The following is a 13,959-nucleotide window of genomic DNA, read 5'->3' as shown; positions in this document are numbered from 1 at the left end:
GTCTTGGAAGAATATCCTAAAAGCTAGTTATTGAGTATTCAGTCATAGGACAGGTGAGATTAAGGTGGAGGTACTCCTTTACTTCTCCGATTCAGCTTGGGCCACAGAATGGAAAAATGCTAGAGTCATCTTAGCAGAACATGGTACATATACTCTTACAGTCTCTAATTTGTTTTTGAGTTTTATCCAGTGATTATGCACTGTAAAATGTGTATAGTATACAGGGGCCTGAACCTAAGTGTTCTGCCTTTCCTTTACGTGCATGTTATCTGAGCTTCAGCAATGCAGCAAGAGAGAAATTATTAGTTATATGAGGGATAAGGATGATCAGAACAGAATTTGTGAGATGAATAAGAAACTGGCTGAGGAGGAAATCATGTTGAAAGCCGATTTATTAGACCAAAGAGACATTGATGGTGGAGTTCCTCAGGTCTTTTTTAAAAACATGTTTCTTCTATAGCACTAACTCAAATTTTTTGAGATAATATATGTTTGTGTTAAAATAAGGTAATTGTGTTAGTCCAAATGTTTTCACCAGAAAATATCAAGGTGGTGAGATCTGCTGATGACAGAAAGATGGGACGTTATCAGTACCACACTGGAGGAATTGAGTGACCTTGAAGACAGGAGCAATCAGTGTACAGTAGATGAAACTATATAAAATTCAGTGCAAAGCAAGACTCTTCTGGACTCAGAGACAAGATGTTTACTCTAAGCCGTTAGTTCATCAGCTTAGAGTGTAAGGATTTGTCTGTAGTACTGCCTTGAGTTTCCACTGTGTGGCCCTTGTGAGAGTCATCCTGTGTATGGTTCTCAGTGTTGTGTTCAAGAACAGTGAATTCAAGCTGGAACTGACTACTGGACAAGAAGTCTATAGAGAAAATCAGGGGCTGAGAGACCCAAACTACAGCTCAGAGACTGCATGCCTGTAATATCAGAGATAGAGACTAAAAACCAATACTTGAATGCTTTTCTGCAGTGCCCTTCCAAACTTCTGTCCCCTACGAAATCCAAGGGCTGCAGACATTCCCTGAACAGCTGTGCGAACAGCCTACTGCATATGCTGTAGCTGTGTGAACTGCTCTGTAAAGACAGGTACAGCTCTTTGAAATCAGCAAAGTTTTAACCACAGTAGGAACTGAATAGGATTTACAGGATTTGGCCTAGAAATTGAACATTTTTGCCACAGAAGTTTTATGGGCATTTTTCATGCTCTAAATTAAGCTTTAGTTAATTTATTTATTTTAGCTCTTTTTTTTTCTTTTTTTTTTTTTTTTTTTCTTCTTCCCCCCCAGTCACAGCTTTACTCATAATGCAGCTGTGGCATTTGTCATGTAACAAGAAGGATCTGATAATCATGAAATAATCCAGATTTATGCCCGTAGTGCTGAAGCAGTGCCATATTTGTGAAAATAACTTTAAAAAGAGAAACAATATGCAGCAGATGTGAAGGTTTTACCTTCACATTTAAGTAGGTTTATACTGTCAGCGAGTGTGGGCTTAGCACAGCCTGACAGAGTTTTAACTTACCAGATGTTCCACGTGATCAAATAGATACTATACAGCTGTTTTGCATTCTTTTTACTGGGCTCAGATAAATGCACAGTAAAGGCTCTGAAATATGCTTTTTGTATTTTGGCTAGTGCTGCAGAAAACTTACTTTTATTCATGGGCACTGAGAATGCAGGGAGAAACCAAAGGTGCTGTAGAAATGCTAATTTTTCGTTACTGTGAGGAGAAATTAGTGGCTGTTTGGTTGAAACAACCCTGATACTAGCCAGAGAGGGACAAAAAATGGGTTTTTCATGTGGTTGTGGATGATGTCAGATTAGTGTCCATATTTGCACACTGCAGAAGTGACTTCTGGTCTCATGGTGAGCTGTGGCTCCCGCCTGGTCTTACAGTGTCATCCTTCCTGTGGCGTTTACTCTCAGGGGAGTTGATGGGTGCAGTGGGAGCAGCTATCCTGCAGGTAGCTCATGCTAATCCCAGCATGGGATTGCAATACTGGACTGGAGACACTGGTTTGGATTCTGTGTTCAGTGCAATACAGAAGACAGGGCATCTCCAGAGCTCCTGGCAAGGCTGCCTCCATCCCTTCTGTCTGCTCCCCCAGGTGCGGGCAGCATGCCCCAAGTTGGCCATCTGATGTGTATTTAAAGACACACAGCTTTTGGGGGGTCAGTCTGAGCAACTGCTCTGAAGTGTTTCAGGACTTAAAGGCCCAGGTTCCATTACTGCCACACCTGTCAACTTGATTCAATAACAGAACAGCTAAATAATAAAAAAGGAAGTTTCATTTCCCTTCACCTGCTTTTCTGCTCTTGTTTCTCCTTCCTCCCTCTCCAACTCCCCGTGCTCTCCTTAGCCCTTTGACCTTACTGCTGCCTTCCTTCCCTCCTGTCACTGTCAGCCTCTTGCCTTTCCAGAGCTGCTCTTACACCTGGGAAATTCTTCTTGTCTTCCAGAGGCCTTCCTTATTCTCCTTTAAATCCTTCTTTAAAACCTTCATCTTTAGGCAGAGGAATTACTTTCATCTTTCATTAATGATCTCTTCAACATTTCTTGACTGCTCTGTACTTTTCAGATTTATAGCCTAGTCTTGCAAATGTTTGCAGAGAAGTAACTGTTCAGTTAAATTGATAACATTCAGTTAGAAGTCTGGAGGACTGGATCATTCGTTGGGAAGCTTTTTGAAATGGGAATATTTCTCACTCTGTAAACACAATGTTCATTTATAGTTTTATATACATTTTTATGATACACATTTGTGGCCTCAGAGGAGCAGTGGAGCACACACAGAGATAACTTCTGCTTTTAACTTTTATTCCCTAATTCAAGGTGTGGAACGTGTTCTCACAGTTTTTTAGAGACAGTGAGAAAACTTAATATTGACAATATGAATTTATACCCAGAATCATGAGAGGACAAGTACAAGCTGTACTTTTGATCTTGGTGACCTTCATTGCTTTGTGTTTCAGTATTGATTTTTATTTCAGGAATCTCAAGCATCTGGACTGCCTGAGTACATAAAGATTGTAGAAGTTGGGCCAAGGGACGGACTGCAAAACGAAAAGGTAATTTTTCTCATTTTTTTAAATTTTTTGTATTTTGACATGAATACCAGTGTTATTTTCACTGTGTGAAACACATACATCCTGCTAATCATGTTTCTTCCATTTTGTACTATAAATATATTTATTTCTTTTCATATTAATATCTTTTTTCTATGTTAGAATAAAAGTATATTACTATTTAGCCGGATGTTAAATCATATGATTGATTTCTATACTTTGTTAACTAGCCTTTCTGTTACTCAAGCGCTATTTCTTTTTCTGGAATTTGTCTTGTCGTGCAATAACATTCTGTCATGACATAATTGGTAAACACCATGAAACACTGGCTATCTTCATAATATGTGTTTGTGCTACAAGTGGTACTATAGTAGGAATAGTACGATAGGTTTTGTCATACTTCTTGCTGAACAGGCATGGAAAAAAAGAAATTAGTTTTTTTATAATATTTACCTGAAGGGTGGTAGGGAAGCATGGAAGATTGAAAAAGACTATGTAAAATAGGGTACCTGTATCAAAACAGTCATCTGTTTCCACAAACAGGGGGATAAGCTTACATACATTGTTATTACTGATATCAAAGATGTTAGCAGTATTAACAGAATGGAATTACTCTGCCTCAGCCACGCAGTTTTTTTCCCTCCATTTTTCTCTGGTTAAACTATTCTGTGTACTATTCCCTTTGTTGTTTCTTTGCTATGTTGGTGTTTGGTTACTAACAATTAGTGAGGCCAGATCTATAACAAGTTGGACAGAAGTGCTTCCTCATTCTTTTGTGGTGGACAAAAAATGGAGTAGGATCATGTATACTGCCTAGTGCTTTCCTTATGCAGTACCTTCCTACTGTCAGGAAACAGTATAGTTATAGTAATAATGTATGAGTATAGCTCATTGTTTAAAAAAAAAAAAAAGTATTGTTTATGTACTGAAAATATTTTGCTTACAAACGTTTCTTACTGCATGAAATACTTTACTATAGTATGTCTCCGTGTCCATAGGTGATAGTCCCAACTGATATCAAAATAGAGTTAATCAACCGGCTTTCCAAAACAGGCCTGCCTGCAATAGAAGTGACCAGTTTTGTTTCATCCAAATGGGTGCCTCAGGTATGTAAAATCATCACCATGCAGAACTATTTCCATTTAAACACCATTACACGTAGTGGAGTTTTCTGGTAGTATAGCCTGTATAATTATACAAGAAATGGAATTGAAATAATGTTGTTTATTTGTAAATCACATGCTGTTATCAGACACCATTTACACAGTTTTCAGGTTTTATGATTTTATTCAGGTCAACTGAAGTTGAACTAATTATTAAAAAGTAGTCAAAATTGAAGAAAAGCTGTAAATTGTGCAGAAAGTGGGTTAAATCCCTAACTCGTCAGCAGCAGGAGCAGGTTGCTCCAGAAGAGAAGGGGAACTGGAAGCCAAGCATGATACAGGGGGAGCAGAGGTTGTAGCCTTGTTGACCAGAGGGCAGTCTTAACAGTCTGTGAAAGCAGAGCAAGTCTGGTGAGGGTAACCAGAACAGCCAAGAGTACACATACTCAGGTGAGTCTGCAGTGATGCAGCAGGTCCCAGGTTAAGCCGGGAAGTCAAGTCTGGGAGACATAGTCAGGATCCAGTCAGTAAGCTACATGGGCAGGCACGGGCTTGGCTGCTGCTGTGCAGTTGTGCAGTATCTTAGGCTGGGAGAGTGTCTCAGCTTAAAAGTTGCTGTGAAGTTCAGTGGAAAGAGAGGGTAGGCCATGTTAAGACTTCTTAATAGAGCTGTCTGGGGGAGCCTCTGCTGATCTCTTTTCTAGGTTTTATTGATGAGCTCCAAGGCTTCTTAAGGCTTCTTGAGGCTTCTTAAGTTTCTGTCTTATCAATGAGCTAGCCTTGAGTGCAGGCAGCTAAACTCATAGGAGGGGAGCACTCCAGGCTCTGATCAACACAAATGCGAGAAGTACAATTTGCCATGATTACTACATAGGGTGTGAGAAATCTTAAATGTTGTCATTGCCCTCCAAACATAAATAATCTATCAGGTGATTCCTGATTTGCCCCTTGCAGCATGAGGGCAGGAATTTGTACGTGTGTGTATGTGCAAGGGTCAGTAGTAAATGGGCACTGAGAGAATTGGTCACAGGATGCTGAGTGGGGGTAAGAGGTGTGGGGATCATGAATCAACACCATGAGTAAAGGGCAACTGGGATATAGGAAGCTAGTATAAACACAAAGATTTGAGAATACACAGCAGTTGGGATGTAGAGTATTGAACTTGAGTATCCAGATGAATAGCAGTGGGGCTGATCTCTGGGGAATAGTCATGGTGGAGAGGACTTCTCGCAGAAGCAACACCAATTCAGAGACCTAGAATCAGGGCAGGAAAACCTAGAGACAGGCTTATGCAAACTGGATAAATTTCTCAGGAGTGCTCCCTAGCACCAAACCCAGGGAGTAGACTTCCCAGGCTTGGGGGTTGTATGGAAGGTCATGGAAACTGACTCTTCCTTGAACCAAACCAGTTTTAAACCAGTCTGCTGCACTTGGTACTCTTCTGTGTATCTATCCACTGTGCAGTCCTCCTTTTCCAAACACTTACGTAAGCGCACACACACAGACACACTTACATGTTGAAGGATTCTAGTTAAGGAGAGATGTTACAGATTCTATTCTGATTTTGAGTTTGCTCACAAAGGGGCAGTGACTTTTGCAGCTAATAATATAAAGAAAATTCTGTGTGATCAATGTTAATGTTCTGTGGAATGGAGTCAAAGAAAGTACTTGTGCATTTTATTTTCCTCATTATTTATGTAAACATTCAGTTGTAACTAAAGAATTGGGGTGGTGACACATCATTAACACAATTTAATGTTGTTCCTACCTATTTTCTACTCTTCTGAGAACAAGTCATTGATGTAAAAAAGAAAGGTAGCATCCCTTTTTTTCTTTTTCCTTAAATGAAATTTCATTTTCCACATTTGGAAGTGTATTTGGAAGATCTAAGTTTGGGACTATCTTATATGTAGTAGTATTTAGGTGCATTAGTTATCTTGCAGATCTAGCACTCTATCAGCAGCCGTACTGAGTTTTGATGAATCATAATAATTTGCTCATTATTTTTCCAAAATTAATTTTTACATTTGGTAGAATTCAGCAGAAATCCTAGCCTTTCTGAAGTCAGCAGCAAAGCTACACTGGCATTGTTGAGATTTAACACTGTAAATTCAGGCTTAGTCCTGAAGTATACTGTGTAGCTCCTGTTTGTGCAAATTTAATTATTCCCTGCAAGTAAGGAAATAAGTCAATACTCGTCTATATGATTTAAGCTAATTTTCAAGAAATTACACACTTGTTTGCACAGAAGCATCTGAATACTTACATGTTTAGTAGGGACCACACAAGTTATTTACAAAATAAAACATGAAATTAATTCATTTGAGAAAATACTTCAATTTTTAACATTGTTTGTTGCAGATCTGTCAAAATGTATACAAAGTTTGTCCATTTTAAACTGACAATACATCCTGGGCCTGGATTGTATCCCAGGCTTTCCTCTTGAGAAAAACATATTACAGTCATACTTATTCATGCGTTAGCAGAGCAAACTGTACAGCACTTTGAGGGAATCCTTTGATTTATTTTAGAGTTCTTGGGATTGCCAGGGAAGGGCCTAAAGGAAGGATAATAGAAAGGGGAAGAGAACAGCAACAGTGCAGAATTTCTTTGATGTCAATGCAGGGGGAATGATACTACATCTACTGAAAGCAGCTAGACTAAGTTTTTCCAAGTGCCATCAAACTTTGGCAGTTACAGCAACAGAGAATAATGTTGTTTTTTAAGCATTAGATGGAAAAGTCTAAAGCAAAGGTGGATTTCTCCCTTTCTTGTTTAATTATTTCCTTTTCCTGTGAGCCAGTATGAGTACCAAATTTAGCACAGGTTTGTCAGTTTTGGAAAAAATTAACAGCCCCTTCTTATCTTAAATTCATGTCTGAATACTTTAATGGCTTAATTTGTGTTTAAAATGGTTTTTATTTAAAAGATAAGATTGTGTTGCTCTGATAGGGAGTGCAGTCTTGACTTTGTCTTTTCTTTGTTCCTTTCTTTTTTCTTTTCATAGGTCATGGGAATAGAATTCATGGTTATGTTTAGATCACTCATTCACTTATTTCTTTTTTTAGTATTTTAAAGCTCTTTTATGGTTTCCCATCCACTGTTTTTTTTGGCAGAGGATTTTTTTACTGAAAAAAGCTAAAAGAAAAAGTTCCCCAGTAGCGAGGTGCCATATAAAACAGGATCCCACACCTATAACCTAAACGGCCAAAAATTATAAATACCTACTGTTGGAAAGCTTAATTTTAAAGAAATTTGGAAAAGAAATATTGTATTATAATATAAAATCTTATAACATGCAATATGTGTTAAAATGGGATTTTACTTAGAGGAAAAATAGTAATGGGACAAATGTAATATATATTATTTGGATCTGGCATCTTTATACTGGTTGAAAAAGTGTCATTTTGGTTTTCTAGTATATTTTAATTCAGGCTATAATTTTAAAGTGTGGAATTAGTTCCAGCATTTGCCATTTAATTAATCATTTAGTTTCAAACATTCTTCCTTGCCCTGATTATATTAATTAAAGGAATGAAAAATTGTTCTTAGAAAACTAAGGCATTACCAAATGGGTTTTTGTGACGTTATCAGATATGTTAGGTGGTCACACTGATTTATTTTATGTAGAAGCAATTACAAAAAGTTGCTTTGTGCCATCACTTGTTTGCTGATCAGAAGTGAGTTGTGAGTGACTGTAAGACACTTTTCACACCATATACCCACTTCCTTATAGATACATGTTGGGCTTATATTTGAGGAGGCATACATGCATATTTCTGATATTTTTAGTCCGTTTATTTTCATAGTAGGAAATCAGTGACAGGAAGATTCCAGGTTGCCAGTAATATTGTCACTTAATAATCTGGTATAATTTAATATCACATATTTAGAATTGTGGTACTGCAAAGTTATCAATAAAGTATTCATTGAAAATACAGAGTAACAAGCTTTGTAGTTCATATATCTTTTCATACAGTATTCCTCAAATTACTTTTCATGAGTGTGGAAAGAATCAGAAATCCAATTTAATACCATTTGCTTTTATGAGAGCTGATATAAAGAACATTTAAAATACACTATTAGTTTTTTAAAACTCAAAATCTGTAGGACATGAAATACAAGGGATGTGTCTCAATAACTGAATTGGTTTTAGGCATGCACACCATTAAAAAATAAACTCATTTTTCCTCCTGTTCTTTAAGAAAATGTGTTTGTCTGAATAATCTAGTTTATTACACAAATAAGTCTTTGATTCATCTTCCTGATTAGTACATGGAATATATTTAAACTTGAGTGAGAAAGGTCTAAGAATACCTGAAAAAGGAGATTTCTTTTGAGAGGGGAGAATAAGCAAAACAGATTCTTGAATAAAGTAATGGTCTTTGACCCTTGCTATAATAAAGAAGTGTTTTTTTCTTTTGAAAGAAATTTAATAAAATCATGAAATCATAGAATGGTTTGGGTTGGAAGGGACCTTAAAGATCACCTGGTTTCAACCTCCCTGCCATGGGCAAGGACACCTTCCTCTAGACCAGGTTGCTCAAAGTCCCATCCAAACTGATCCTGAATACTTTCAGGGATGGAGGATCCACCACCTTCTCTGGGTAACCTCTTCCAGTGTCTCACTACCCTCACAGTAAAAAATTTCTTTCTTATATTGAATCTAAATCTACTCTCTTTCAGTTTAAAGCTATTACCCCTTGTTCTATAATGACATGCAGTTGTAAAAAGTCCCTCTCCAGCTTTCCTGCAGCCCCATTTAAGTACTGGAAGGCCTCTATAAGGTCTCCCCAGAGCCTTCTCTTCTCCAGGCTGAACAACCCCAACTCTCTCAGCCTGTTCTCATAGGGGAGGTGCTCCAGCCCCCTGATCATCTTCACGGCCTCCTCTGGACCCGCTCCACAGGTCCATGTCCTTCTTATGTTGGGGGCCCCAGAACTGGACACAGTATTCCAGGTGGGGTCTCATGAGAGCAGAGTAGAGGGAGAGAATCAACTCCCTCAGTCTTCTGGCCACACTTCTCTTGATGCAGCCCAGGATACAGTTGGCTTTCTGGGCTGCAAGCACACGTTGCTGGCTCATAATCAGTTTTCCATCCATTACTACCCCAAGTCCTTCTCTGCAGGTCTGCTCTCAATGCACTCAACCCCTAGCCTGTATTTGTGCTTGGGATTGCCTCAACCGATGTGCAGGACCTTGCACTTGGCCTTGTTGAACTTTATGAGGTTTACACAGGTCACCTCTCAAGCCTGTCAAAGTTCCTCTGGATGACATCCCTTCCCTCCAGCGTGTCGACCGCACCACACAGCTTGGTGTCATTGGCAAACTTGCTGAGGGTGCACTCAATCCCACTGTCCATGTCACCAACGGAGATGTTAAATAGCGCTGGTCCCAACACTGACCCCTGAGGAATGCCACTTGTCACCGCTCTTCAGTTGGACATTGAGCCAACTCTTTTGACTGCGACCATCCAGCTAATTCCTTATCCACCAAGTGGTGCATCTGTCAAACCCATGTCTCACAAATTTATAGACAAGGATGTTGTGCGGGACAGTGTCAAAAGCCTTGCACAAGTCCAGGTAGATGACATCAGTTGTTCAATACAGGTAGATGATGTCAGTTGCTAATAAATCCAATTTAGTCCATTGTTAACCTATAAAACTCTTTAATCAACTTTCCTGAGAAACAGTATACCAGGAGGACTTTGCTGAAAAGTCAATAGCTCAGAGTGACCTTACAATAGGAGTGCAACAGCTGCTGAGCAGATTAATCAACTGGTAACAGCCCAGCACCTGTTTTCTATGATCCACTGGCCACATATGTGTTTCTATTAACTCTGTCTTTTTTTCCTGCTATTCTAAGTATATTAAAATGTTACACTATGCAGAGAACTGGATTTTGCTATGTTTTGCTATATTTTAAGGATAGACTTGTGATTAGTCTTTTCAAATATGCTGATTACAGTGTTGAGTAATTCAGGTTTGCTTATGGTTAAGATTGTGAAGTCACATTTATCAGAGTGCTGAAGTTTTCAGAATTTGGTTCATTTTAAAATGTCAGTTATTCTTTTAATTCCACTTACTGAGTCCATTGAGGTAAGTTTAAAGTTGCAATAACAGCTAATGATCAGCATGATCACAAGTTTATAATTTTATGATGCAAATTATGTTTTTACGTATATACACAAAAATAAACACCATAGACATCTTAGCCCCAATTTTTATATTCATATTGAATGGGAAATCTTGCAACTCAAATACTCAAAAGTTAAGAAATCTGAAAAAAGAGTGCTTGTGCAACATTAACTCCTTTGTTGTTACACTGTTTGTATGAACTGTATACGTAATGAAGGCAAAACCACAGTTTAAGCTAATTTCTGCTTAGCTATATAAAATGAGAAAATAACTACTGAGAAATACAAATTATTTATCTATTTTAGATGGCAGATCACAAAGAAGTAATGAGGGGCATTGAGCGACATCCTGGAGTCCAATATCCTGTTCTCACACCTAATCTTCAAGGTTTTCATTCTGCTGTAAGTGTCTTCATAGATGTCAACAATTACTTCTTTCATGTTTCAGATACTTTCAATTCAGTACTATAAACTAGCTATTTAATGTCATATATCCTGCCTTGTTAGAACTACTAAGCTATAGTTTTTTTAAATTAAAAACTGTTTCCATTGTGAAAAATGGGCAAATTCATAGAGTGATGTTAAGATCTATATATTAATATTTTAATGGAATTATTGATCAAGGAGTCTTTGCAAGTTCATATAAATGATGCTTGTGTATAAGGAGAAAGACAGTTCCTTCTCCTTTTTTGATTTGTTGGCCGTAGAAAAGTTTCTCAAGAGTATCTTACTGGAAAGTAGTGAAGATGAATGAGGAAAGAGTCATTTAAATGAAAACACTGTATAGAAATGTATTAGATTTCTTAAATTCTGCATTTCATCTTGGTAAGGTCTGAAAGTTTAAATTGTTTCAATTCATACAAAATAAATATTCAAAATTATAGATTTGAAGTGTTTCAAATTGTGAAAATGTAGCAGTTCAGTCTTAAAACATACACATTGATAATAAAATATTTACACTTCTTTGCTTTCTGAAAATTTTTTCATGCTTCTGTGCTTTGTCTTGATATAGGACAAGCTGTATTTGGAAAGTATACTGCTTGATGGACATCTGTGGTGCACTCTACCATTCAGTTTCTATACTGCATATGAAATCTCTGATAAAACAGAATCCTCTACATGTAGTCAGATTTAAAGTGCCACAACTTTGTCCACAATGGTAGCTTATATGAGTCACATTAAATCTACTATGTCTCTACTGTATTTAGTGATATAATGAAAACAATGCAAAAATAATTGTAGGTGATTGCTGAGTCCTTTCTTGCTGCTATTCTTTTTTTTTCTTCCCTCTGATTGAAAGGATGTTTGCCCTTGTAAGGAGTGCTGAAGCTTAAACATTATCCAGCAGAAGCAGAGGGGGAAGGGAAAAGCTCCATTCTTTTTCATAGAACAAGAATGTTCTCACTGGAGAGTGAAAATTAATTAATGAGCTATTCTCCTAAGTGTAAATGTTTTCTTCTCCTATCATTTGGCTTTCAGCATTTTAGTTTGCCTCATGTTAGTGGATTTACTGAGGTACTGAGTACAAACTCAGAATAATTGCTCCTTCAGTTGAAGTCACCACATTTACACATTTTCTAGACTGGTATTTGCTCTGAGACTTTTTCTCAGCAGACTCTCACATGCACATTTTCCATATTATCCATATCAACTATGACACCAAGACCAATGGAGCCCTTGATCCTAGAGCTGTCTGTAACAAGGAAATCCCTATTGGTTATTGCTACTGTAGGGATATGCAGGCATAGAGCTTTCCTAAGCATGAGACTGACTTCCTGACGTTCATGAGGAACAGGCTTTGTACAGAGAATGGATATTTCAGAGCTATTGTATGATTTTTTCCTTTTCTGAAAAATGAATATAAGTATCATTCATTGTTCCTTTCATAGTTGGTTCATGTGATTTCCTACATCTTAATACCTTTATCATTTTCACTTTAAAATTATGTTTACCTAATTGCTCACAAGAGGAAGGAAATATGCCATAGTGAATTAACTTAAAATTTGATTCAATCTGTCTGTATGAAATAGATTTAAAAACAATTGGAATGAAACTTATATTTTATATACGGTTGATATAATGTGCTTTAAAATTCTAGAATGTTATACAGAATTAAATGCTTAATCTAAACTTTTAATACAGTGCTATGATTCTGTTTTATTTAAATGTATTTTTCAGATTGCAGCAGGGGCTACAGAAGTCTCAGTATTTGGTGCAGCATCTGAATCTTTTAGCAAAATGAATATTAACTGTTCAATTGAAGAAAGCATAGAAAAATTTGAAGAAATTGCTAAATCTGCAAGGAATATGGATATTCCAGTGCGTGGGTAAATATAAAGATTCTTAAGTAATACAGTTATTGGAGTGGTTTTTACAGGGATTTTTTTATACCGGTAGAAAAGTATATTACCAGATTTTCACTTTTTAGATGAACTGAAATAATAGTCTTTATTGTGATTTTATTTTTAAAGATTGAATATATGAATTTTACTCTGTGTTTTGTAACTAGTAATGTGACTAGTTTTCTCTGAAAATTGAGAAAAAAAAAGCTGTGTGTATAAACATACTCATTTTATTATACAAATTTACTTCCATCATCACAGATGGCAGTATAACATTTATTTAGTGGTTCTGAGAACTCTTAACACTGTTGCCTGCACCTTAAAAAATACCCTGGATACTTTTATTTTACTATAGTATTAGTAATATATCACTTCATACACTGTAGAATCAAGGTATAAAAGTGATAGGACAAAATTACTCCTAAGAAAAAAAATATTCTTTATATAAATTATTCTGAAAACTCCAGACATTGAAGTGTTTGGAGTCCCTAGGGCATGAAACTCTGGAATTGTCCCTTATTTATCTTTCTCTAGAGTACCTTTTTAAAACTTGAAATAATCCTGAATCCTTGCCCTTGAATAGTCTTTGTTTTTCATTTCCATTTTCTTTTGCATTGCACAGAGCTACTTATCTAAGATTATTTGTGAAGGTCCTTGTGAATGCAAAAAGGCTTGCATAGGTTCAAGGAAAAACTCAACAATGAGATTCCTTGAGGATTACTAGTAGTTCAAACTACATCATGCTCAGAAAATACCTGGACTTGAAAATAGATAGAGGTAGATACCTCAGAGACTAAATGCTTAAAAACTTGTCTGGAAATAAATACTGGGATCTCTCCTCCAGAAATAGTGATGAGGTAATGCCACTGCTCACTTTTTGCACAATAGCGTGGTAGTTCAGCTTTTGCCTTGAAAAAATGAGATCTGACTTTTAGTTATACCTCAGCCTCAGAGGATCACAGAATGGCAGAATGGTGTAGGTTCAAAGGCACCTCTGGAGGTCATCTTGTCCAACCCGAGGATATTAACACACACACACACATTCAACCAAGGATAGCTCATAAATGCTTGGGTCCTTTCTCCCTAGCTTGGAATATGTTTCAGGTGCAAAATCACTGAATAGAAAGTAAGGACTCTCACTGTATTTAGAAACAATAACTTCTACCAGAGTTGAAATACTCTACCTGGCTGCTGTCAGGTAGAGTCAGGGTTTGCCTTCCTGAGCAACTTCTCTTATAAGAGGTCTCTTGTTTAAAAGGTCTCTGCAACCACTATTTGCCACATTTTTCTGAAACTAAGTTCTG

The 13,959-nt window shown here is 37.1% G+C and overlaps 1 protein-coding gene across 1 annotated transcript in view; it reads left to right on the top strand.

Moving 5' to 3' along the window:
- Positions 1-262: 262 nt before the first annotated feature.
- The window catches only part of HMGCLL1 (3-hydroxymethyl-3-methylglutaryl-CoA lyase like 1), a 68,532-nt gene continuing 54,835 nt past the window's right edge, over positions 263-13,959 (top strand). Inside the window, exons 1-5 of the mRNA XM_026844058.1 lie at positions 263-430; positions 3,000-3,077; positions 4,073-4,180; positions 10,620-10,715; positions 12,492-12,640. Coding sequence (XP_026699859.1) covers positions 263-430; positions 3,000-3,077; positions 4,073-4,180; positions 10,620-10,715; positions 12,492-12,640 — 599 coding nt within the window. The remainder of the gene's footprint in view (positions 431-2,999; positions 3,078-4,072; positions 4,181-10,619; positions 10,716-12,491; positions 12,641-13,959) is intronic.

The sequence above is a fragment of the Athene cunicularia genome (assembly GCF_003259725.1).
Source record: "Athene cunicularia isolate RWA chromosome 3 unlocalized genomic scaffold, athCun1 chr3_part1, whole genome shotgun sequence".
Classification (NCBI taxonomy): domain Eukaryota; kingdom Metazoa; phylum Chordata; class Aves; order Strigiformes; family Strigidae; genus Athene; species Athene cunicularia.
Note: the sequence above shows the minus strand (reverse complement) of the source record. Positions and strands in the feature narration are given on the sequence as shown.